General features: G+C 32.6%; 2 protein-coding genes across 4 annotated transcripts; one reads left to right on the top strand and one right to left on the bottom strand.

The window, feature by feature from the left end:
• Positions 1 to 1,099: 1,099 nt before the first annotated feature.
• Positions 1,100 to 12,056, bottom strand: LOC104887411 (hypothetical protein). Of its 3 annotated transcripts, none has more exons than XM_048638278.2 (16): positions 11,718 to 12,053; positions 11,499 to 11,624; positions 10,228 to 10,287; positions 6,614 to 6,727; positions 6,398 to 6,485; positions 5,605 to 5,735; positions 5,426 to 5,527; positions 3,998 to 4,069; positions 3,824 to 3,923; positions 3,665 to 3,747; positions 3,089 to 3,166; positions 2,906 to 3,004; positions 2,777 to 2,827; positions 2,633 to 2,689; positions 2,089 to 2,130; positions 1,100 to 1,688 (listed from the first exon to the last, which is right to left on the bottom strand). In XM_048638278.2, exons 1-16 carry the CDS (start codon positions 11,850 to 11,852, stop codon positions 1,602 to 1,604), a joined length of 1,425 nt encoding a protein of 474 aa, XP_048494235.1. In that variant the 5' UTR covers positions 11,853 to 12,053; the 3' UTR covers positions 1,100 to 1,601. The 3 variants fall into 3 exon arrangements, with proteins under 3 accessions (XP_048494235.1, XP_010670332.2, XP_048494236.1); XM_010672030.4 differs by having other exon boundaries at positions 5,605 to 5,750; positions 11,718 to 12,051; XM_048638279.2 differs by lacking the exon at positions 2,633 to 2,689 and having other exon boundaries at positions 5,605 to 5,750; positions 11,718 to 12,056.
• A 7,123-nt stretch (positions 12,057 to 19,179) lies between these two features.
• LOC130590561 (uncharacterized) lies at positions 19,180 to 21,825 on the top strand. Its single transcript, XM_057393073.1, has 4 exons — positions 19,180 to 19,393; positions 20,101 to 20,348; positions 20,606 to 21,048; positions 21,474 to 21,825. The coding sequence occupies exons 3-4, from the start codon at positions 20,725 to 20,727 to the stop codon at positions 21,795 to 21,797; spliced, it is 648 nt and encodes a 215-aa protein (XP_057249056.1). The 5' UTR covers positions 19,180 to 19,393; positions 20,101 to 20,348; positions 20,606 to 20,724; the 3' UTR covers positions 21,798 to 21,825.
• The last annotated feature ends 1,647 nt before the right edge of the window (positions 21,826 to 23,472 follow it).

Here is a 23,472-nt window from a genome sequence, read left to right as displayed (position 1 = left end):
GCGGGCTTTTGCGGGCCAAAAACGGGGCGGGCCAAAAAAAGACTAAAAAGTCGTTTTTGGCTTGCCCAAAGCCAAAAAAATTCGAACCGGGACAGACCGGGGGCCGAAAAAATCTGCCCAAAAACGGGTCGGGCCCGCGGGAGGAAGGAGCTGATCGGGGAGACAAAGCACATAAAAGGAGAGATGGAAGAAGGAGATGAACAAAGATTGGGGAGATGAGTATTTAAGAAAGAAATTATGGTTGAGTATTAATTTCATCTAACGGTAAAAATTTAAAATTTAATTAATAAATGGTAAAAATTGGATAAATACGAAACCTAACTTGTTGTTACCAGTTATCAATCTTCTAGGAACGAAAAAACGATTTAGTGAGCAAAGGTCAGATTATTCTAGAATAATTCAAAGGTGGGATTATTTTTGACAGATTGGACAAAGATGAGATTATTCTTGTCCAATTTTCCTGAATACTTCTATCGTCATCATTATCTATCATATCTAATTATCATCAATACAAAGTCATCTAAAACACCAACTACCCATGGTGATCGTGATTGATATCAATGGTAAAACACATATCATCTTTAATTATACTATTATGTTTGAAGATTTTGAATTTCTCAGAAATATAGATATAAAACAAGTGTTTTACAATAGTATCAAAATAAACATAAATAACAAATACAATTTAGTTTCCTTTTTTTTTACTTTAGAAACAAAAACTAATTGGCATAATAAAATGTTATGTAGAGAAAATTAAAATAGATAAAAAAATAAAAAGATAGTGAGTGCCACTTTTCACTCAAAGTGGCTTATTAAGTTCTTTTTTTTCCCCACTTGCATGGCATAACAAGTTTTCTCTTCATATTTGGGTGGTTTAGCAAGTCTGAAATTTATTTGGATTGCCTAGTAAAATAATTGGTACCACTTACATGTAATAACAAGACTTTTGAGGATATATATCTTTATGTAGCAATTATCATCTAAATTGATAAAAAATTATTAAATTATTTTATCATATAGCAACATGTCATGTGAGTCACCACTCTTGATGGGGCTTATGTCACCTTTTATAAAAATGTGACCCAAGCACAACCAAACTATCTTGAAAAAAAATTAAAGTGGTTTTAAAGTTGAAATGGCTTGGTACAACTTCTATATCATGATAAAGCAATCCTACATATGAAAATGTTGCAAATATGTAATCTAAACAAGGTATAGCTTTTAATGTGTCGAAACTAAAACTTGGCAACAATGTTTTGGAGTAACAGTGCTAGAAAACTTCTTCCATCATCTTGTAAACTATGAGGGAGGCCACAGCCCACTCCCCCCCCCCCCCCCCTCCCCAAAAAAAGATCAAACTCTGTCACCAGTCACCACGGTTGGTTGGTTCTTCCCATATATTTTTCCCTCTTTCTATACGATCTTTTACCTCAACAAAATTACATGCTGTCTATTCTTTAACTTTGTGGCCAACGCAAATTAGGTTGAAAGACCAAAAATTTCAAGTATCCATTCTTGGGCATCCTAGTAAGCATCGACATACTTAGTTCATCAGGTTCGGCAGTTGTAGCATCAGCTGCAGAAAGCCATTTGGAGTGATTTCATGGGAATCTCTCCACCATAAGGGCTCTATCTCTTGCTAAGTTACCAATACTAGTGCCAGCAATGTATCCACCCGTCCATGCATTCTGCAAAAGTTGTTAATCAATCTATAAACAACCAAGCCTGCACCAAACTATAGAGGTGTGATATAGCAGAGCTTATTAACGTATCAAGGGCGCAATGCCACATTGCCACTATGGTCATTTACATATACAAGTCATCCAGTTGGTTCAATGGTACTAAACAACTCAAAAAGGGTAATACTAAAGGTCTCACTCGTACACATTTTAATACCATCTAGAGGTTTTAAAAAACAAATATGGAATGAGAAAAAGTTTGTAAACGGTCATATAGTATGGATTGGAGGGGTTAAAATTAAATTTTATTTTTTTAATCTATTATCAGGTAAATTATAGGGACATTATTGGATAATATGACCCAGAACAAAAAGTATGAGGAAAATATCAGCATTTGGAGGAGAGGTACCTGAAAATTGAACCCGCCAGTTATCCCATCGATGTTCAATATCTGCAAAGCAAAGGAATTATAAGTTATATAGTGTCTCTTCTCCCTATTTCAATGTCTCAAACCTCAAAAGTCAAAAGACAGTTCCATTTGTCTCAAACAGATATGGACCAAACAAGTGTGAGTAAATTGTTTTCTACATTTCTGTGGTGTAGAGAAAATGATCTCCATAACTACAGAAATCAGACCTGCATATGTACCTTACCTTTCCTAGGCACCACCTGATAATCACCTAAGGTAGTAGGCTACTAACTCGGGGATAGTTTTTCTCACATGCAAAACAAAACAAGAGCAAAACACAGCAGCGCTCTTCTAGTAAGTACAGTAAGGTTGAAACAAAATTGGCCAGATCTACTTCAAGAAGCCACTTGAGAAAATGCATTAAGCCGTGAAATTGCAGATCTGACGATAAGTCGATAACAGTGCCTTTTAGAGTGCATGCCATAATGGCAACTCTGTATTTGAGCCTAAACTGAGAACAATACTAAAAAGCACAAGGGATTACCTCTCCTGCAAAAAACAAGTTTGACAATATTTTGCTCTCCATCGTTTTCAATGAAATCTTCAAAAAAAAGTAGTGCACATAAGGATGGCATAAAAGAGAGGGAAGGAGAATACAATGGATGGAACAGAGAGGGAAGGAGTATACCTCAGACAAGGGAACACCTCCAGCAGTGACAAATTCATCTTTGAATTGGCCCTTAAGCAGAAAACAAGTGTCAGATCTGACATGTGACATCCCATAAAAGAAAAGAAATCAATTGACGGGTACTCATACCTTTCCTGTCACTTCAAATGGACACTGTTTCAGCAGGGAGGCAACAGAAATTAATGCATCAGTAGAAATGGAAGCCCATGAGATATCTTCAGCTAAACCCTGCATTGCATTTAAGTAATTTACATGTTAGAACTTGAACAATATCAATGTAGATAATGGTAATGCCAAGTAGCCACTGACTACCTCACGCTTAAGCAAATATTTCCAAAATCTCTTGACAAGGTTGAATTCTAAAGGACTTGAATTGACCACCTTTTGCTTCTGTAATAAGTTAGCATGTCAACGGAACAATGAAGCTGAGCTCATGGAAAATGCAAAGTTAATAAAACGAAAAGAAACATCCGTCAACGTTGTGAGTCATCACCAGTATACAGCAAATAGAAAAGAAAAGGTAAAATCCAAAGTGATCACTGCTTCCTTAGATGCCTATAATCCATGAAAAAAAGCTTTTGAAGATGGATAAAGGAGGGATAAGATTCTCAATGACATGAAACAAAATACTTCTATAAGAATATCAAGAAATTGTGACAAGTCTGGGATATCCAAGCATGGGTTGAGACGGAGATGGTTCTTTTCGGCACAAAGTACCCTTAGTCAAATTTTGATTTCTTTTCTTCTCCGAAGCAAGTACCCCTCTCCCACACATCCAACTTTTGACAGGGTAAAGAGGATAAATCATTGCAGATTCAACATTAATCAAAGTTCACAACAGCAGAAAATGGCTACCCTAACAAAGCTCTACACAGGGAAGTTGATTACTGCAAAACTCTTCTTCTGGTTTAAGAGGATTGACTTCACTTCCTCTTTATGAAGATCAGGCGCAAAATCCAAAATAAGTGTCCCTGAATAAACAGGATCAAGTCATAGAAAGACAAAGTACTTAAAGTGCACAAACAGAATGTTCAAAATTACTGTTACCTTTGTAGCCTGAGCTGTAAAGATCACGAGCTGACCACGCAGACAGCCGAAGAACCACAGGACCACTAAGACCCCAGTGAGTGACTAGCATTGGTCCAACCTACTACCAACAAGAAGAGTGAATCAATGTGTACAATAAGAATATTAAAGGACATAAAGATATAACTGTCATGCCTGTGTAAGCTGTGGTATAATTTTTCCACCATTTTTCAGTCTCAATTTAGCTTTCACCTTGGAGAAGGTAACCTATACAGCCAAAAGAAAGACAAACACAAAAATCTGTTGTGCATGAAAATACATTTACAAGTTAAGACCTCTATCTTCTCATCAAGTGCTTAGCACAGCATACACGATGGAATATCGACCCAAATGATAAACATCATCTGGTCTAGCATATATGTGTCATATAATTGTATATGAAGTTATTACAGAGACGATATAATTTGAAACCACGAAAAACCAGACAAGGTATAGTACTAGGCTACTAGCAACTACCAGAAAAACAAAACTGTAATTTTAATTAATCTTAAACTGAATTCAGCTTTCAGCAATAGCCGAATAGAGACATAAGTCTAGTTACAGTGACCCCCAGAAGAAAAAGATCGTATGTTGGTCAATTGTGATCATAAGTACCCCATGCAGGTAGTACTAATTTGCTGAAATTATAAAGAAGACTGTAGACAAAGAAAGAAGGTTTGTTCAACATGTAATAAGAGACGTTTACTACATAGCAAAAGAAACAATATTAGAGAGAAATGTAACAAAACAGAGAACAACTCCTCAAAGTAAAAGAATGTAAGAGGGTGCTACTCAATGTGTTCTCCCATCTGTGAGCGGCCCAAGTGCACATAGTGGACAACTGGACATGATACTCTTCTAACATGGATTTCAAGACTGCACGAGGACATACACATACTTTAAGGACAACAGAATTTGCTTGCACAAAGAAGGCCAAGAAAAAGCCAGCATCATACCAAATACCAACTGCCAACCATTCCTTGTAGGAGTCTAGGCCGTGTCTCAGTGGTGGGCGGGTGGGTGAGGGGAATTTACAGACTGCCTTCGGCTGTAGTCCTTACTAAATAGAATCGAGTTACCCTATCAGAGTTCTCGCTGCTGGGAGCAGCTTTATCTGAAAGGCGGTGAGACTCTACATTTTCAGCCGTGTCTCCCATAGAATGACATCCAAGCAGTCTTTGGGCTAACTTATTTGACATAAGGTATTAAAAGGTGGCAAAGTGCCCAAAGATAAAGACAAAGACAAAGTTATCTTCTTCGACCTCCTAGATTATCAGTGTGAAATTTGATTAATATCGAGCAGCTCCTTAATAACTTTGTTTTCCAGATGAGACGCCTACTTAAAAGGTCCTTTTTTTTGTTGGTAAATCGCCTTCCTAACATCTATAGGGTTTGGATCTGATATCTCATCTGTATAGCAGTAATGTAGGAAAAGATTTGTTATGTACTAGAATACAGAGAATGTCAGCGAATGTAGCATATAACAGGATCACTAAAACACAAGAAGATCTAATACGACAAAGCCAAAACAAGTAGGCTGAAAACGGTTGAGTATCAAAAATGAGGATGGTGGAATTGTCATACCCCCGATAGTTCGGGCAAGTTGGCGTCTTTGATCTTGAAGGTGAAAAGACTAGGGACTGGATCTATAATCGAATGGCCAAGCTGACCTGCAAGACCATAGCCCTGTGAAAAAATTATGTAACACTTCATCATTCTAATAATTTCATGAAGTGATGAAACAATATTAATGCTCAAATAACCTGCTTGCTGCTTCCGGTAGCAATTAACAGATAATCAGCTTCAACAAGGTCAGTGGAAGGAGAAGTACGCATTTCAATCTTGAGAACAAACTTCCCAGCAGCACTGCTAGATGCACTACTCACAGTTTTCCCTGTTTGCAACGAAACTGCATAGAGTAAAACATTCAAAACTATGCAGACTAATACTATTAACATTAACATTCAGATTCAAGACTATGGAGAAGGATGCTTTCAGGCTATGAAACAACATGAAGAATCTTTGATGAAATATAAATGAAGGGAAGAACCATTATTTTGTATCCCATACAGTCCCTGCAAATAGATAATCCATACAATCATATTCCCAGTTTTAGAGCCTCAAACCTCATGGCAAGTCAAAGAAGAGCTTAAAAGAATAATTCAGAGGTATCAGCAAACATTATTCCATGATATGATTTTAGCTCAGCTCCTCAAGCTTTCATTAAACCTGTAAATAGGAGTGGGAGATGGGGGTGAAGATACGTATACATACACACTCTCTAAAACCATAGCTATGAGAAACTAAGACAACTGAAGCAGAATATACAAGCTGGTGATTTCTTCCCTCAAAAAAAAAAAATGCCCCCCCTGGTGAATTCTAAGGCCACATACAATGCACTGATGCAGGCACCTACTCTCAAAACTAGTATTACCACATAGGTTCAAATTTCTTTTACATAAGACGATAAATTGACAAATTCATACCATGTAATACAAGAACGATATGCAATGATATTTAGCATAAGGTAAGTTGACAAACAAGCCAATTACATACCTCTTTTTTTCCTTGCTTCAGTCATAAGGCAATCAATTATTGAAGATGAGCTATTACTGACAGGGAATACCCGGCCATCACTTTCAGTCTGACGGCAGTAGGAAGATAGATAATTAGCACCACATATACGCAGAGAAAACCACAAGTTAACAATACGTTACTCTTGTGATAAGAAACAAAAGAGAAAAACTGAAGGGTTTAGAAACTATATCTGACCTTGAGTTTGATTCCACGATCAGTAAACCAAGACATTGTATCAAGTGGGCTGTGCATGCTAAAGAAGGATCCCTTCAATTCTTTATTTCCCCTAGGGTAATGTTCTGCCATGATCTGCAAGAACAATAATAGTTCTGAATGCTGAAATGAACCCCTATAAAGATTCGAGGTATGTCCCATTAATGAGGAACAAGTTATTTGCTTAATTCTGATGGTGATGTAAATGTATACATAGGCTATGTGGCAACATGACACATATTTTTAAATGGGAAATTCTTAATGGTAACCCATAGTTCTGGTTTTTTCTCATCGGTAGCAAAAACTTAATTCCAGTTCTCAATAGTAACCTCGTATTTATGATTATACTTGAGAAAGTGGCATCATTAACAATTTTTGTTATACACAATTGCTAAAAGGGTTGTTTTCACAGTAAAAAGGTATTTTTGTGTCTAGATAGACATAACTTCCCTTTATAAAATATATTATCATTCATCTCTTTATAGATACAAGCATAAAATAAGTTTTCAACGAGAGACAAAAGGAAAATGAGTTCTTTGTAAGGGGAACTTATGTTATTCTAGTACAAAGAACCTATTAGTTTGTAAACAACCTTTCTACCCACTCTTTATAGCAACAAAATTGCTATTAATACCACTTTCTCAAGTATAACCATAAACTCGAGTTTACCATTGAGAATTAAAAACTAAAATTAAGGGTGCGTTCTATTCAACTTATTGGCCCTGAACTTATTGGACCTTATCTGAACTGAACTTATTGAACCTGAACTGAACTTATTGGAACTTATTAAACCTGATTGGACTTGATTCAACTTATTGGACCTGATTGAACCTGATTGAAACTTATTAGACCTTATTGGAACTTATTGACCTTATTGAAACTTATTAGACCTTATTGGCCCTAATTGAAACTTATTAGACCTTATTGGACCTGATTGAAACTTATTAGACCTTATTGGACCTGATTGAAACTTATTTGACCTTATTAGACAAAAAAAATGATCATTAATAACATAAATATTACCACTAACGTAAATACTACCCCTCAAAATTTTTTATGGAGTAATAATTATTATAATCCGTCCTTTAAAAAATAATGATTATTAATTATCTCTTATGATAATTAATTTAACAAAAAAATTTACTATTTATATATTTGCCTATACATAACTTTCACCACTAATATATCTAATAGTCTTGTTTTGATTTTATAAAACACTAGTTTAAAAGCAAAAATTTTAATATGAATAATAAAATAATAGACATAATACAAATAAATAATAAAATAATAGACATAATACAAATAAATAATAAAATAATGTAATTATAAGTATTATTGCAAAATATTGTAATTATAATAATTATTATTATTGTTAACCTTAATTATTTGACCATGATTATAATATTATTTAATAGCAATATGAATAATCAAATAATAGACAATAATACAAGTATAATAATTTACATTGTGGTACTTTAATAAAAAATTCTAATAATAACATAATCAGCTAATAGTAATATGAATAATAATATAATAAACATGATATAAATAAATAATAAAATAATAGACATAATACAAAAAAATAATAAAATAATAGACACTAATACAAGTATAATACTATATAATTATTGTGGTACTTTAATTAAAATTCTAATAATAACATAATCAGCTGATAGTGATATGAAATTATGAATAACAAAATAATGGACAATAATACAAATGTTTATTAAACATTGACTATTTGAACTTTATTGGACCTTATTAGACCTGATTGGAACTTATTGGACCTTATTAGACCTGATTGGAACTTATTGCACCTGATTGGAACTTATTGCACCTGATTGGAACTTATTGCACCTGATTGGAACTTATTGGACCTTATTAGACCTTATTGGAACTTATTGCCCTTATTAGACCTTATTGCAACTTATCTGAACTTATCTGAACTTATTGGACCTGAAACTTAATTTTTTAAGTTGAACAGAACGCACCCTAAGGGTGCGTTCTATTCAACTTATTGGCCCTGAACTTATTGGACCTTATCTGAATTGAACTTATTGAACCTGAACTGAACTTATTGGAACTTATTAAACCTGATTGGACCTGATTCAACTTATTGGACCTGATTGAAACTTATTGGACCTTATTGGAACTTATTGACCTTATTGAAACTTATTAGACCTTATTGACCCTGATTGAAACTTATTAGACCTTATTGGACCTGATTGAAACTTATTAGACCTTATTGGACTTGATTGAAACTTATTTAACCTTATTAGACAAAAAAATTGATCGTTAATAACATAAATATTACCACTAACGTAAATATCTCCCCTCAAAATTTTTTATGGAGTAATAATTATTATAATTCGTCCTTTAAAAAATAATGATTATTAATTATCTCTTATGATAATTAATTTAACAAAAAAATTTACTATTTATATATTTGCCTGTACATAACTTTCACCACTAATATATCTAATAGTCTTGTTTTGATTTTATAAAACACTAGTAGAAAAGCAACAATTTTAATATGAATAATAAAACAATAGACATAATACAAATAAATAATAAAATAATAGACATAATACAAATAAATAATAAAATAATGTAATTATAAGTATTATTGCAAAATATTGTAATTATAATAATTATTATTATTATTGTTAACCTTAATTATTTGACCATGATTATAATATTATTTAATAGCAATATGAATAATCAAATAATAGACAATAATACAAGTATAATAATATACATTGTGGTACTTTAATAAAAAATTCTAATAATAACATAATCAGCTAATAGTAATATGAATAATAAAATAATAGACATAATATAAATAAATAATAAAATAATAGACATAATATAAATAAATAATAAAATAATAGACATAATACAAATAAATAATAAAATAGTAGACACTAATACAAGTATAACACTATATAATCATTGTGGTACTTTAATTAAAATTCTAATAATAACATAATCAGCTAATAGTGATATGAAATTATGAATAACAAAATAATGGGCAATAATACAAATGTTTATTAAACATTGACTATTTGGACCTTATTGGACCTTATTAGACCTGATTGGAACTTATTGGATCTTATTAGACCTGATTGGAACTCTTATTGCAGCCTGATTGGAACTTATTGGACCTTATTAGACCTTATTGGAACTTATTGCCCTTATTAGACCTTATTGCAACTTATCTGAACTTATCTGAACTTATCTGAACTTATCTGAACTTATTGGACCTGAAACTTAATTTTTTAAGTTGAACAGAACGCACCCTAAGTTTGACTATCAAAGAGAACAAGTCAGATTTCAGGGTTACCATTGAGAATTTCCCTTTTAAAATTCCCTGCCACCTGCTGAATTTTAGCTTAATTAGGATGGTAGTGTAAATAAATACAATTCAAGTGAAATCTCAAAATTTTAGAATTTTAAGGATGACTAGTACAAACTATATTTATTTATGTTAAGACCTACTAGCCAATCTTTACTGAATATCAATATATTATTGGGTAAAGATGCAAATGAGATATACACATATAGGCTGCCATATTAAGCTTTTTGGCTACACTTACCGCATTGTCAGGGCAATGCCCATTAGTTACATTGCATCTACCCCCTCCAGAAACTTTTACCTGCCATGCCACATATTAACATCAGCAAAAGAAGTTCAGAAATCAAAAAACAAAAAAGATTAAACAATGAAAACAGGCTGTTAAGAATATTACCATGTAAGCATTAAATTTTATTGCAATAGGATGGGTTTAGTGATATCTCTTGCAGTATCTTTTAGTGTTTTGACGTAAAGAAAACAACACTAATTCGATATATACCAAACTTGGGCAAAGTACTTGAGAGAATATTAGCGTTTGAGGTAGTACTATGCAGTAGCTATCGAAACTAAAAACAATGATTTATTTTCTTATCTACCTTGCCACTTCCATAATTACTAGTGGTGAACACCTAACCTCAAAGATCTATGATGTTGCTAATTAAAGCTAATAGAACAGTCTACCAAGCAAATACTGCTTAGAAGATTTCAATTACTTGAAAATAGAAGGGGACAATCAGAATTTTCTCATGCCTACAAATAGAAAAGACTATTTCAGTGAAAATTTTACACTCCTCTCAAAGCCTCATCCCATAAAAAGGAAAATTTATCTACTCAAGAGGATCAAAAAATTATCAACTCTGACCTTAGTTTCAAAACGGTAAGGATATAGTACCCTTGAAAAACATATTTCATAGAAAAGTTTGACGATTGAATTTTAGATTACTAATTATATTCGGATAAGAAATTCCCCCTGAAATTTCAAACATAACTCCTTTCTGCTATGGTATCTCCTATATTTTTTGGAGTTCAATGAGTCTTTTGGAGTTCAATGAGTTACAGAAGCAAATATATGTAGAATCTATACAAAACCCTGAAATTCAGTAGTTAACCAAGCCAACTTTCACGACCCATTAACTTGCAAAAGGCAATGTAATACTAGAGTGTTTGGTTGAACCAAAAACATTTAAAAGGAAAAATTTCTCAATCTCCTTTGTTTGGATTGTAAAGATGGAAACTAGCTTTTCACATAGTGGAAAAAAACTTCTCCAAAGGATAGAAAACATTTTCCTTTCCAAAGGAGGGAATGCCATATTTTTCTCCATATTTCTTACATATCTCGTTACTTCGTTCTAGTCAGTGGCCTTCCATTTCATTTTTCTTTTCTCTCTAACTATTCATGCAAGAAACCAAACAAAGAAAAACCAATCTACAATTGAATTTTTCCATTAGAAAATGTTTTCCGTCCAACCAAACCGCGCCACAAAGAATAAAAACTAAAAAGTGTGAGGGTACCTTAGATAGTGGTTGTCCTTTTTCAATGACAATAACATTGAGGTTGGGTGCAACAGTTTTAGCCCAAATTGCACCATAAATTCCAGCAGCACCACCACCCACTACCACCAACAATTCTTCATTGGACTGCCCATTATTCAAAACAAACATACACAACAACAATGAATGATTATAATTGGAGAGGAGAGAGAGAAAAAAAATGAGAGAAGGAGGTGATACCTTTGTATTGGGAAAGTGCGCAAAAACTGAGAATTTTGAGCTTCTGTTCTTAACATTTGGTTTGACGTTGAAGGAACCCGGAAAACTGGAGTTTCTATGGAGGAAGCCAATTTCAACAGCAAAACTTAAGCTCATCAGTGGCCACTTTTAGGAGGTCGACTCTGGACTGTGGAGGAATGAAGTGTATTGCTACAAAATGTTGGGGTTCTGCCAATACAGCACAACGCTTCACAGGATAAAATGGCGGATAGAGAAAGTTGTGTGTTTTCCTTTTCTTTCTGTTTTCCAATTGCGACGGAACGTTACTGACGCAGACGAGATTAAATCTTAGGGATCGTTTGGTTAAAGTTGGGAAACTTAGCTTCCCTTGAATTTGCATTGTCTATGAAATTCTATTTTATAGGAAGTATATTTTTTTCTTTGGTTGAACATGGGAAATTCTATTTCTTATGGGAATTTTCACTTACCTAGGGGGTTTAAGTAAGTTATTTCCTCCATTGTGTAGGAAATAGAACTTTATAGGAAGTTCTATTTCTCATGTTTTTGTCAACCAAACAACAGCACATATACCTACTTTCTAGGAATTTTAATTTCCCATGTATTTAAAGATGTGAAAGTATTGGGTCAGACCGTCTGACCCAATACCTTCCGTCGGACGGGCTTAGCCATCAAAAACGCGCGGGCTTTCTTTTTTTTTCATATTTGTTTTGTTGATCAGCAGTTTTGTTTATTTTTAGAAAAAACATATAACGGTTATTAGGTCATTATCTTTTTTCGATTTTGAAACTGTTTTTTGGATTTCTACTTGATTCTCGCTAGTTTCAAAACTGATTCTTCTTCATTTCAAAGAAACCGATATATTATTTACTAATTATTTCTAGAATTTTTCTGCTTCTCTGCTGTTGAAACTTAGCGTGTTTTTTTGTTCGTAATTCATTACGTTTGCATCGCAAATATGGTGAAGAGGATTAGAGATGATGATTCTAGGTATAATTTCGTTTGATTTTTGCTGCAAATTTTTTTTTGTTTTCAAAATTTGAGCGTTTTTGTTGTTGTAATTGTAATGTAGCCCGAAGTCGAAGAAGGTGAAGAGTCTCGCATCTTCAGGAAAAATTTTGGCACTGTCTACTGCTGGGAAGAAGAAAGAGAAAAATGGTGATTATGATCCAAGGTAGATTTCAAGTTCTTAGAGTAGTTTAGATATTTTTTTTTCTATTTTTGAATGTTTCAGTTTATCAGAGTATTTATTTCATGTTTTTAGGGTTTGTGTTTCAGTTTTTGTTTTTATACACATGTTTTCAGTTGTTGTTGTTTTTCAGTTGATATTTATATTCTTTCAGTTGATTATAGTATTCTTTCAGTTGCTACTTGTATTCTTTTAGTTGATGTTGTTTTCAGTTGATATTTATATTCCTTCAGTTGATTCTTGTATTGTTTCAGTTGATTCTAGTATTATTTTAGTTGCTTCTTATATTCTTTCAGTTGATTTTGTTTTGTTTCATTTAGACATTTCTACCTTTCTTTTGTTGTTTTTTATTTTTTTTCTTTACTTTTTTAAAAAAAATAAAGATGTAACTGAAAAATGAAGTAGTGTAACTGAAAAATGAAGTAGTGTAACTGAAACAATGTAAATTTTAACTGAATATTTTTAGTCTAATTGGAAAACAATGAAATAAAGAGTCATTATACTAAATGAAGTAGTAAGAAGACCAACTGAAAAATAAAGAAGTCTAGCTGACAACTAAATAAGTCTAACTGAAAACTAAATAAGTCTATCTGAAGCACTATATAGACTAGCTGACAAACGGACAAGTCTATCTGAAAAACAAACAAGTCTATCTGAAGCACTATATAGACTAGCTGAAAAACGAACAAGTCTATCTGAAGCACTTTATATACTAGCTGAAAAACGAACAAGTCTATCTGAAGCACTTTATATACTAGTTGAAAAACGAACAAGTCTATCTGAAGCACTATATTGACTAGCTGAAAAACAAACATGTTTAACTGAAGCACTATATAGACTAGCTGATAAAAGAAACAAGTCTAACTGAAGCAATGTAAATTTTCAATGAAAATTTTAAGTGTAATTGGAATAGAATGAAATGAAAGAATAATTATACTAAATGAAATAATAAGGACTAGCTGATAAACAAACAAGTTTAAGTGAAGCACAATAAAGAAGTTACTTTGAATGACTGTAGAGACTAGCTGAGAAACAAACAAGTCTAACTGAAGCACTATATAGACTATCTGAAAAAAACAAGTCTAACTGAAGCACTATATAGACTAGCTGAAAAATAAACAAGTCTAACTGAAGCACTATATAGACTATCTGAAAAACAAACAAGTCTAACTGAAGCACTATGTAGACTAGCTGAAAAATAAACAAGGCTACTTGAAGCACAACAAATACTAGCTGAAAAATAAAGAAGTTACTTTGAAGGACTGTAAAGACTAACTGAAAAATAAACTAGTCTAACTGAAGCACAATTAATATAAGCTGAAATGCAAACAAGTCTAACTGAAGCACTATATAGACTACCTGAAACACAAAGAAGTCTAACTGAAGCACAATTAATAATCAAGGCTATTGTTTCAGTTGATGGTGGTCTGCTTTTAGTTGATGTTGGTATTCTTTCAGTTGAACTTTGTATTCTTTTAGTTGATCTTTGTATTTTTTCAGTTGATGCTGTTTTTTTTTCAGTTAGTTTTATTGTTTGATTAAACTTTCTTTCTTTCAGATGTGATAAATCATTGTCTAAGAAGAAAGGTAAATCTGATTTATCACCAATCAAGTTTTCATTTTCAAGATCTAATCCCGATCAACAGAATGACACATTTGATAGATCGTATGTTTTTTTCATTATTCTCCTTTTATATTATATGATTGTGTTTTTTTTATGTTTTAAAGTTATTTTTGTTCACTTTTGTTAGGAATTTCACTGAGCAAGAAATAAAGTCAATTAGTCTACAAGTATTGTCAGACTATTCCCATTTAAATGAAGTGGTTAGTAATTTGAGTGATGAGCAAAAAAGAGACATTAGGGATATTGGGTTTGGGAGTCTCTTAGATATTAGGATAAAGAAGTTTTGTCCTAATCTGAATTTGGAGGTGTTGTTGAATTACAATGCATCTGGAATGATGTTTTCAACAAAGAATGGTAAACTGATTTTTAATAAGTTTACCATTAGTGATGTTTTGGGGTTACCTGTGTCAGATAGACCAGTAGAGGTTATAGATGATGACGCCTTTAGGAGGAAAGGTAGTCAGATAGAGGCTGGAAGTGCCAGGAAGGATTGGCATAGGTTTCTTGGTATTTCTGATCCCAAGAAGGTATATATTGGTAGAAAAAATTGGGATGATTTGTTTAAGAAATATCAATCCGGGGATGATTTCAAGAAGTTATTTGTTATCTTTTCGTTGTCCAAGCTTCTATGTCCTATAGCTGATTTAGGGCCTGTGCTGAAATGTGCCAAGAGTTTAGAAGATGCATCTACAATTTCAAGTTATGACTGGTGTGGATATATATTGAGAAGTCTTTGTGCTGCTGTTTTGGACTGTCATCAGTCTATTATGAGAAGAAGAATGAGCTTGGACAGAAGAAAGTATCATTCAAGCTTCGGGGATGCGTTAGCGCTTTGACTCTTGCTGTTATTCACAACTTCAAGTGTCGTAATCTGGATTATTCAAATGTAGTAAGCCATTTATCAGTTATTGCCGGAAGAGAAGGATTTGAGTGATGTTGTGAAGCAGTTTGAGATCAACATGGATTTTATTCTGCCGGTGAAGCGTGAAAAACAGAAGGTTGAGTTTAAAACTCCCAGTGTTAGTGTTGCTAGTAGGAAGTCTGGTTCTCCTATAATTAAGGTGGTTGAGGGTCCATCACCTTCAACTAGGCAGCTTATTATGGATCTTCCTCATAGTTTGATGACTGATGAGGAAATAGATGCTCTTGATGTTCCTGTGAGTTTCATTTATCTTATGTTTTTATTTTTTTTACTCTTGAACTCTAAGTGAAGACTGTTAACCTCTAACTGAAATAATGTCAGTTCTAGCTGAAGAGCAAATAAGTCTAACTGAAAAGTAAAGAAGTGTAACTTAGAAATAAAGAAGTCTAACTGAAACTATGTAACTGAAGAGTAAATAAGTCTAACTGAAAATTATATTAGTCTAACTGAAAACTATAATAAGTCTAACTTAGAAGTAAATAAGTCTAGCTGAAAACTAAATAAGTCTAACTGAAAATTAAAGAAGTCTAACTGAAGAGTACATAAGTCTAACTGAAAACTCTAAAAAAGTCTAACTGAAGAGTACATAAGTCTAACTGAAGAGTACATAAGTCTAACTGAAAACTAAATAAGTCTAACTGAAAACTAAATAAGTCTATCTGGAAACTAAATTAGTGTAACTGAAAACTAAATAAGTTTATTATATTTCATTTAAGTTTTCATTTGATAGTTTGATTCTTTCAGATGGTCCTTATATTTTTGTTTATGTTGTTTCTGTGTCATCATCATATTGATTTGTTTGTTTATTTTTATTTTGCTCTTTTAATTGAAGGAATATGTGAAGAACATGCACAAGGGTAAGAGGAATGCGCTTGCATTCTGTCAAGTGAATTTGGAGATTGCCCAGAATATTCGGGAGGAAGGCGAGAAGCTGTCTCAAGACAGTATTTCTCTGGATGATAGTGAAGTATTTAACCCAGATTTTCTGAGTCAAATTGACGACATATGCAAGCGTCATTTGGAAGCGAAAGACAGTGCAAACAAAGTTGATCCTACAATTTCACTATTGGTGAAGCGGCCTGTTGAATTGGAGTTTGGAAGAAATGAAAATGTTCCTGATTTGGATTCTGGTGTTCATGGAGTTGAAGAGAAAGAAGGAAGTAAGTTCCTTTCATTATATTATTTTCATGTTGTAGTTTTGTAATCTGGATGGAATAAAAATTTTAGACTCTAACTGAAAGAAATGTTTAACTGAAGAAGTGAAATAGCTAACTTTGAGACTCTAACTGAAAGAATAAAAAGACCAACTGAAAACTTTGACAGTCTAACTGAAATAATATGAACACCAGCTGAAAATGAGATGAATACTAAATGAATTTTTTCACTTCACTTAAGTTTTCATTTGATTGCTGGATGTTTTCAGTTTATCTTTTTTTTTTCTTCATCTGTTGGAAACATTGTTTCAGTTTATGTGTATTTAGTTGTTTTTTTATGTTTTGAATGAAGATGATGAAAAAGAAGGAGAGGAGGATGAGAAGAAGAGGAATGCTGATGATGATCAGCATAAAGATGATGATGATGATGATGGTGATGATAAGGATCACCAGAATTATAATGAGACAAAGGATGATGATGCTGATGATAATGGTGATCTGGTCTTCAAGGAGATGAAGACAAAGGAGGAGATAAGGATGCTGGTCTTCATGGAGATGGAGAGGAAGGTGGAAGTAAGTTCTTCTTATTGTATTGTTTCAGTTTGCTTAAATGAAAAAGTTAAATGCTAACTGAAAGAATAAAAAGACCAACTGAAAAGTCTGATATTCTAACTGAAATAATATTAATACTAGCTGAATATCATATAAAACCAAATGAAACTTTTGGTATTTGTTTTTATTTAATCTGGTGGAAAAATTGTTTTAGTTTGTCAATGAATTATTCATTTTGATTTTGTGTTTTCAGTTATTGTGTATTTATTTTTTTTTATTGTTTTTGTTTTTGAATGAAGATAATGAGAAAGAACCAAAGGAAGATATAATAAGAAGATGGCAATGCTGATGATGATGGTGGTCTTCAAGGAGATAAAGAGAAGGAGGAAATAAAGAGTTGGATGCTGGGTTCATGAGATGGAGAGAAAGGAGGAAGTAAGTTTCTTTCATTTTATAACTAATTGAAAGAATTCAAAGACCAACTGAAAAATGTGATGCTCTAAAGGAAATAATATCTTATAAATAGCAACTGAAATACTGTTTTAGTTTGTAACAATATGAAAACGAACTGAAAAATAAATAGGGCTAACTGAAGTATTATAAAGACTAGCTGAAAAAAAAACAAGTCTAACTGAAGCACTATAAAGACTACTGAACAATAAACAAGTCAAACTGAAAGAATATTCAGACCAACTGAAAATTTGATACTCTAACTGAAATAGTATTAATACCAACTGAATATCATATAAATATCAAATGGAACTTTTATATTTATTTTTATTGTTTTTTGTTTTTGAATTAAGATGTTGAGAAAGAACAACCAAAGGAAGATGATACGAAGAGGAGGAATGCTGATGATGATCAAGTTAAAGGGGCTAAGGATAAGGATAAGTGTAAGATTTCTACACACGTCCCTACTCGCACCGCTGCTGGTATTGATATTGTTGATCTTCGTACTCCAACTCCTCCTCCTCCTCCTGTTGTTGAAGCTGTTGAGAATGTATATAGCAGAAAGTCTTGGAGAGTTGATTCTTCTGCTAAAAGGGAAAACATTGCTGATTTCGATGGCCCTTCATTCCAACTATTAACTCCTAGTCCTGTTGTTGAGGATCTTGCAGACAGTGCAGAGAGTGGTGAGGGTGTTGGAAGTTCAATTCCAATCATCACTCCAGTAAATGTAAAATATCCTCGAGTAAGTATAGTTTTAGTTTCTGTTTTAATTTGTTTATTTTTCTGTTTCAGTTAGGTATGTTTCTTGTCATTTAGTATATCTTTTATTTCAGTTAGTGTATGTTTGTGTCAGTTAGTATTAGTTTATGTTTGAGTTAGTGTAAGTTTCATGTCAGTTAGTGTTTGTTTCTTGTCAGTTAGTATTATTTTATGTTTCAGTTAGTGTATCTTTCTTGTCAGTTAGTAATAGTTTATTTTCATTTGGTTTATGTTTCTTGTCAGTTAGTATCTGTTTCTATTTTCAGTTAGTGTATGTTTATCTTTCAGTTAGTATATCTGTCATTTTTTTTGATATTTTAATTGAATGCAGGGTGATGGCTCTTATTCTGATCAATCATCATACAAATCCTACAAACCTCAGAAACAATCAAAGTCAGAAATCCCTTCAACACCTGAATTATTGAAGGGGTGGGACTATGACCCTACTTCAGAGAAAGTTGGGAAAGTTGTGAGAGTTAAGGAACCAGGTGATGATTATGACGATGAAGGTTTGGAGGACCTGATTGATAGGATTGCTGATCATAGGAGTTGATTCATCTCTGACAAGGCTAAAAAAGAAGAGGATGAGAAGGAAGCTGGTGTTGTTTCATCTTCTACCCCTGGATTGCATGTTGTTCCTGTCAACAACCATGGCATAATATTGTGTCGAAGTTTGCAGCATTATAATAGATATTTGAGTGATCTGTCTCCTGACCAGAGGTTGCTGGTTGATTATCTATTTTACAATGAGTATGAAGATGTTGCATATATGTCATTGGATACAGATTCTGAGAAGTGAAGATGAAAAATGACATTATGCAAAGTGAACTAACAAGTGATCTCATTGTGGATTTTGATAATCCTCATAGCAACTATGCGGTTCAGTTGTACAAATTCGACTTAATTAGCATGCCTCGTCAAGGTTGGCTGACAAGTGGAGTTATTGACGGATGCGCCTTCATGTTCAATAGGCAAGAAGAGGAATCACCTTCTGCAACAAGGAGATTCTGGTTTAATATTATGCCTTTTGTAAGTGTTGTTATTGCTTAGTTTTATATGTTTGTTTTCATTTGGTCATAGTATTTTGTCAGTTGGTCATCTTCTGTTTTTCAGTTTGTCATGTTATGTTTTTCAGTTGGTCATATTATGTTTTCAGTCTAATAAAAAGTAAATAAGTGTAACTGACAACTAAATAAGTCTAACTGAAAACTTAATAAGTCTAGCTGTAATTTAGAATAATAAATAAGTGTAAATGAAAAAATAAGAAGTCTAACTGAAAACTAAAATGAGTCTAACTGAAAAGAAATTACTCTAACTGAGAAGTAAATAAGTCTAACTGAAAACTTAATGAGTCTAACTGAAAACTTAATGAGTCTAACTGAAAACTTAATGAGTCTAACTTAAAATGACAACTTAATGAGTCTAACTGAAAACTAAATAAGTCTAACTGAAAACTAAATGAGTCTAACTGAAAAGTAAATTAGTCTAACTGAGAAGTAAATAAGTCTAACTGAAAACTTAATGAGTCTCACTGAGAACTTAATGAGTCTAACTGAAAACTTAATGAGTCTAACTGAAAACTTAATGAGTCTAACTGAAAACTAAATAAGTCTAACTGAAAAGTAAATAAATCTAACTGACATTTTAAAAAGTCTAACTGAAAACTAAATTTATTTTTTCAGTTGGTTATCTTCTGTCTTTCAGTTTGTCATAATATCTATTTTCTTTTGTTGTAGAACTATATCAATTGGTTGTGTGCTGAGAAGGTAAAAAAGGTTCAGTTTGAGAGTGAGATTGCTGAAAATGAGATTATTTTGAAGAAGCTGGAGGGCACTAGTCAGTATGATCAGAAGTTGAAGGAATGGGAAGAAAAAAGAAAAAGCTTATTACAAAAGATGATGATTTATTCAACAAGAAATGTAAGGAAGCTATTTCTTCATGGGTGAAATCATTTCCAGGGAATGATATTCGAGAAGCTGAACTGGTTAGTTGTATTATTGTTAACCATTTTTTTATTTGTTTTGATTTCACTTAGTATTATTTTATGTTTTATTTAGTGTTTGTTTGTTCAGTTAGTGTATCTTTCTCTTTCAGTTAGTGTATGTTACTTGTCAGTTAGTCCTAGTTTATGTTTTCAGTTAGTGTATGTTTTAGTTCAGCTATTGTTTTTAGTATTTCATTTTGTTTTTTGTTCTCTGTCAGGTAGACTTATTGCTTTTGCATCTTATGTTTATCTTCCAGATTTTTGTTCCTGTTCACAAGGATGATCATTATACTGTCTTGGTGCTGAACAAGAAAGCAAAAAAGGATTGAAAATATTGACAATCGTACAGACATGAAGGACATTGATAGATATAAGCATGAGGAATTTAACGGTCTTACATACTTTGTACGTACCTTTTTATGAGCATTTGTATTTTTTTTTTGTTCCATTTTATTACTTGTTTTTTAATTGTTGTTTACTTTTTGATCTTCAAATGCAGTGTCGTGCTTTTGATTCTTTTATGCAAGAGACTATGAGATGTCGTGATTTTGATCGTCTCCACCATTGGCAAACATCAACTCTTTACTTCCCTTGGAGAAGCAAGGACAACAATTTTGATTGTGGTGTCTATGCAATCAAAACCATGGAGCTGTATGACGGTCAAAATACTAACCATGGTGCACTTGTTGACCTGAAAAGGGTATGATTACTTTATTGTTTTTAGGGAGTATTTTGCTTGTTACATTTCTGTTTTTGAAAGTTTTTTAATAGAAAAAGGTATGATAGCCAGTTAGTGAAGGACTTGAAAGACTAGCTGAAAAACAAAGATGTCTAACTGAAGCACTATAAAGACTAGCTGAGAAATAATGAAGTCTAACTGAAGCACTGTAAAGACTAGCTTAGAAATAAACAAGTCTAACTGAAACACAATAAATACTAGCTGAAAAACAATCAAGTCTAACTGAAACACAATCATTACTAGCTGAAAGCATTATAAGGACTACCTGAAAAACAATGAAGCACTATAAAGACTAGTTGATGTTGTTGTTTATTTTCAGTTAGTTTTATTTTGTAATTGTTACATTTTTGAACTTTTTTAATAGTTTTGATTTTTTTATTTTTTAGGCAGCCACCAAAAACCTTGAGCGGTGTAGGCTTGCTCTTCGTCTTGTGGACCATCCTTTAAACAAACTGAGAGAGAAAGTGAAGCATGACTGTTATGTTTGGTCTGCAAAGAAACCTGAACTGATGGCAAGACAGAAGATAAGGAAGGATAAAGAGGTTGTTCTAGATAAATTAGCATTTAATCGATCAAAGAAGACGAATAGAAAAGAAGCACACATTTTACGGCGAAGGAGGGATCATGAGGCGAAAGTAGAAGATGTGTTGAATAATAATTTTGGAGACAAAGTGAAAATAGAGCAACTGTTGAAATTTCATTATTCTTAGGTGCCAAACTTTTTTTATTATTATTATAATGTACAGTAGAAATAAGCACACCATTAATTTTGCAATGTACAGTAGAAATAGCACAGAACTCATTTTACATTTTATATCTGTGTTCTTTAATGAATTGTACATTTACACTTACTTTGAATGGAATACATTTGTGTAAATGAAGTTGTTTGAAAATTAATTGGAAAAATACAAATACCAACTGAAAAATGAAAAATCTAACTCATAATAATAAGTGTATGACATATATTTGTAAATATAAATTTTAAGTCTAACTTGAACACTGTAAATAGTAGCTGAAAAACAAACAAGTCTAACTGAAGAGTTATAAGTCTAACTGAAAAATAAACAAGTCTAACTGAAGCTCTATAAACACTAGCTGAAAAATAAAGAAGTCTAGCTGAAGCACAATTAATACTAGCTGAAAAATAAATAAGTCTGACTGAAGGAAATTAACACTAGCTGAAAATACACAAGTCTAACTGAAGCGTAATTAATAGAGTGAAAATCAAATAAGTCTAACTGAAGCAGAAAAATACACAAGTCTAATGAAGCAAATTAATACAAGCTGAAAAATAAATAGATTCTAACTGAAGCATAATTAAGACTAGCTGAAAAAAACACAAGTCTAACTGAAGCAGTATAAAGATAGCTGAGAAATAAATAAGTCTAACTGAAGCAGAATTAACACTAGCTGAAAAATACACAAGTCTAACTGAAACTCAATTAATATAAGCTGAAAAGTAAACACGTCTAATGAAGCACTAGAAACACTAGCTGAAAAATAAACAAGTCTAACTGAAGGACAATAAATACTAATATTACTGAATTTCGAGTAGCTTAGAAATAAACAAGTGTAAATTTCAATACAATTACTGATGGAATACAATTGAAAACTAATATTATTTGAACACTATTCAACTTGAGGTACATTTGGGGTTTTTGTTCCATATTCGTTCGGATGCCTTGTCTTCATTTTACGCTTCTCAAAATGTCCTTTTACTCTCTTGTTTCCCTTTGGGGTCTTCCTTTTGTCTTTATCACCTCAGGATTTTCAACTGTTTGTCTTCGTAGTTCTTCATCTTCGATTTCTTGTTGTTTTTGTTGATCGTCTTGAAAACTTCTTTCACTGATTTGTATAATTCCTTCAACGACTTGTCACATAATGTTCTTGCATCCTCATTTGATTGACATATTGACACTAGGTTGTAGAAATTCTTGGTTATTGCATGTCTCCATGGTGTCCACAATCGTGCATTTTGGCTTTGGTCCTTGTCTGCTTTAATAAATGTTTCTTAGTCAATTAGTTCATTTGACTAACTAAATTTTCAGATAGCTTATAAATTCTTTCAGGTGGTGTGTTAATTGTTTCAGTTAGTTAAGTGTTAAACCCCACACCCCCAAAACCCCCCACACTAATATCCCCCTCCCACACACAAAAAAACCCCCAATTAATGTTCTGGTAGTAACATTAATTATCAGTTAGTTATAGTAATGTTTCAGCTGGAGCCTTTTTTTTTCAGTTCACTAATTAAATCTTTCAGGTGATCAGTTAATTGTTTCAGTTGGAGTCTTCAGTTTTTCAGTTAGTTGCTTTCATTTGTCAGTTAGTCATATTGATTTATTTCACTAACCTTGAACATTCTCCCATACTGCTGACTTTGCAAGT

The sequence above is a fragment of the Beta vulgaris genome, chromosome 2, assembly GCF_026745355.1.
Source record: "Beta vulgaris subsp. vulgaris cultivar EL10 chromosome 2, EL10.2, whole genome shotgun sequence".
NCBI lineage: Eukaryota > Viridiplantae > Streptophyta > Magnoliopsida > Caryophyllales > Amaranthaceae > Beta > Beta vulgaris.
The sequence above is the reverse complement of the archived record's forward strand: the minus strand, read 5'-3'. Positions and strand labels throughout refer to the sequence as shown.

Coding starts and splice junctions, on each gene's coding strand:
- LOC104887411 (XM_010672030.4), bottom strand. CDS start 11,852: ATGAGCTTAAGTTTTGCTGTTGAAATTGGCTTCCTCCATAGAAACTCC. Junction 5,528..5,604: donor CTACCGGAAGCAGCAAGCAG/GTTATTTGAGCA, acceptor ATTTTTTCACAG/GGCTATGGTCTTGCAGGTCA. Junction 3,005..3,088: donor AATATTTGCTTAAGCGTGAG/GTAGTCAGTGGC, acceptor AATGCAATGCAG/GGTTTAGCTGAAGATATCTC.
- LOC130590561 (XM_057393073.1), top strand. CDS start 20,725: ATGAGGAATTTAACGGTCTTACATACTTTGTACGTACCTTTTTATGAG. Junction 21,049..21,473: donor CACTTGTTGACCTGAAAAGG/GTATGATTACTT, acceptor TTTATTTTTTAG/GCAGCCACCAAAAACCTTGA.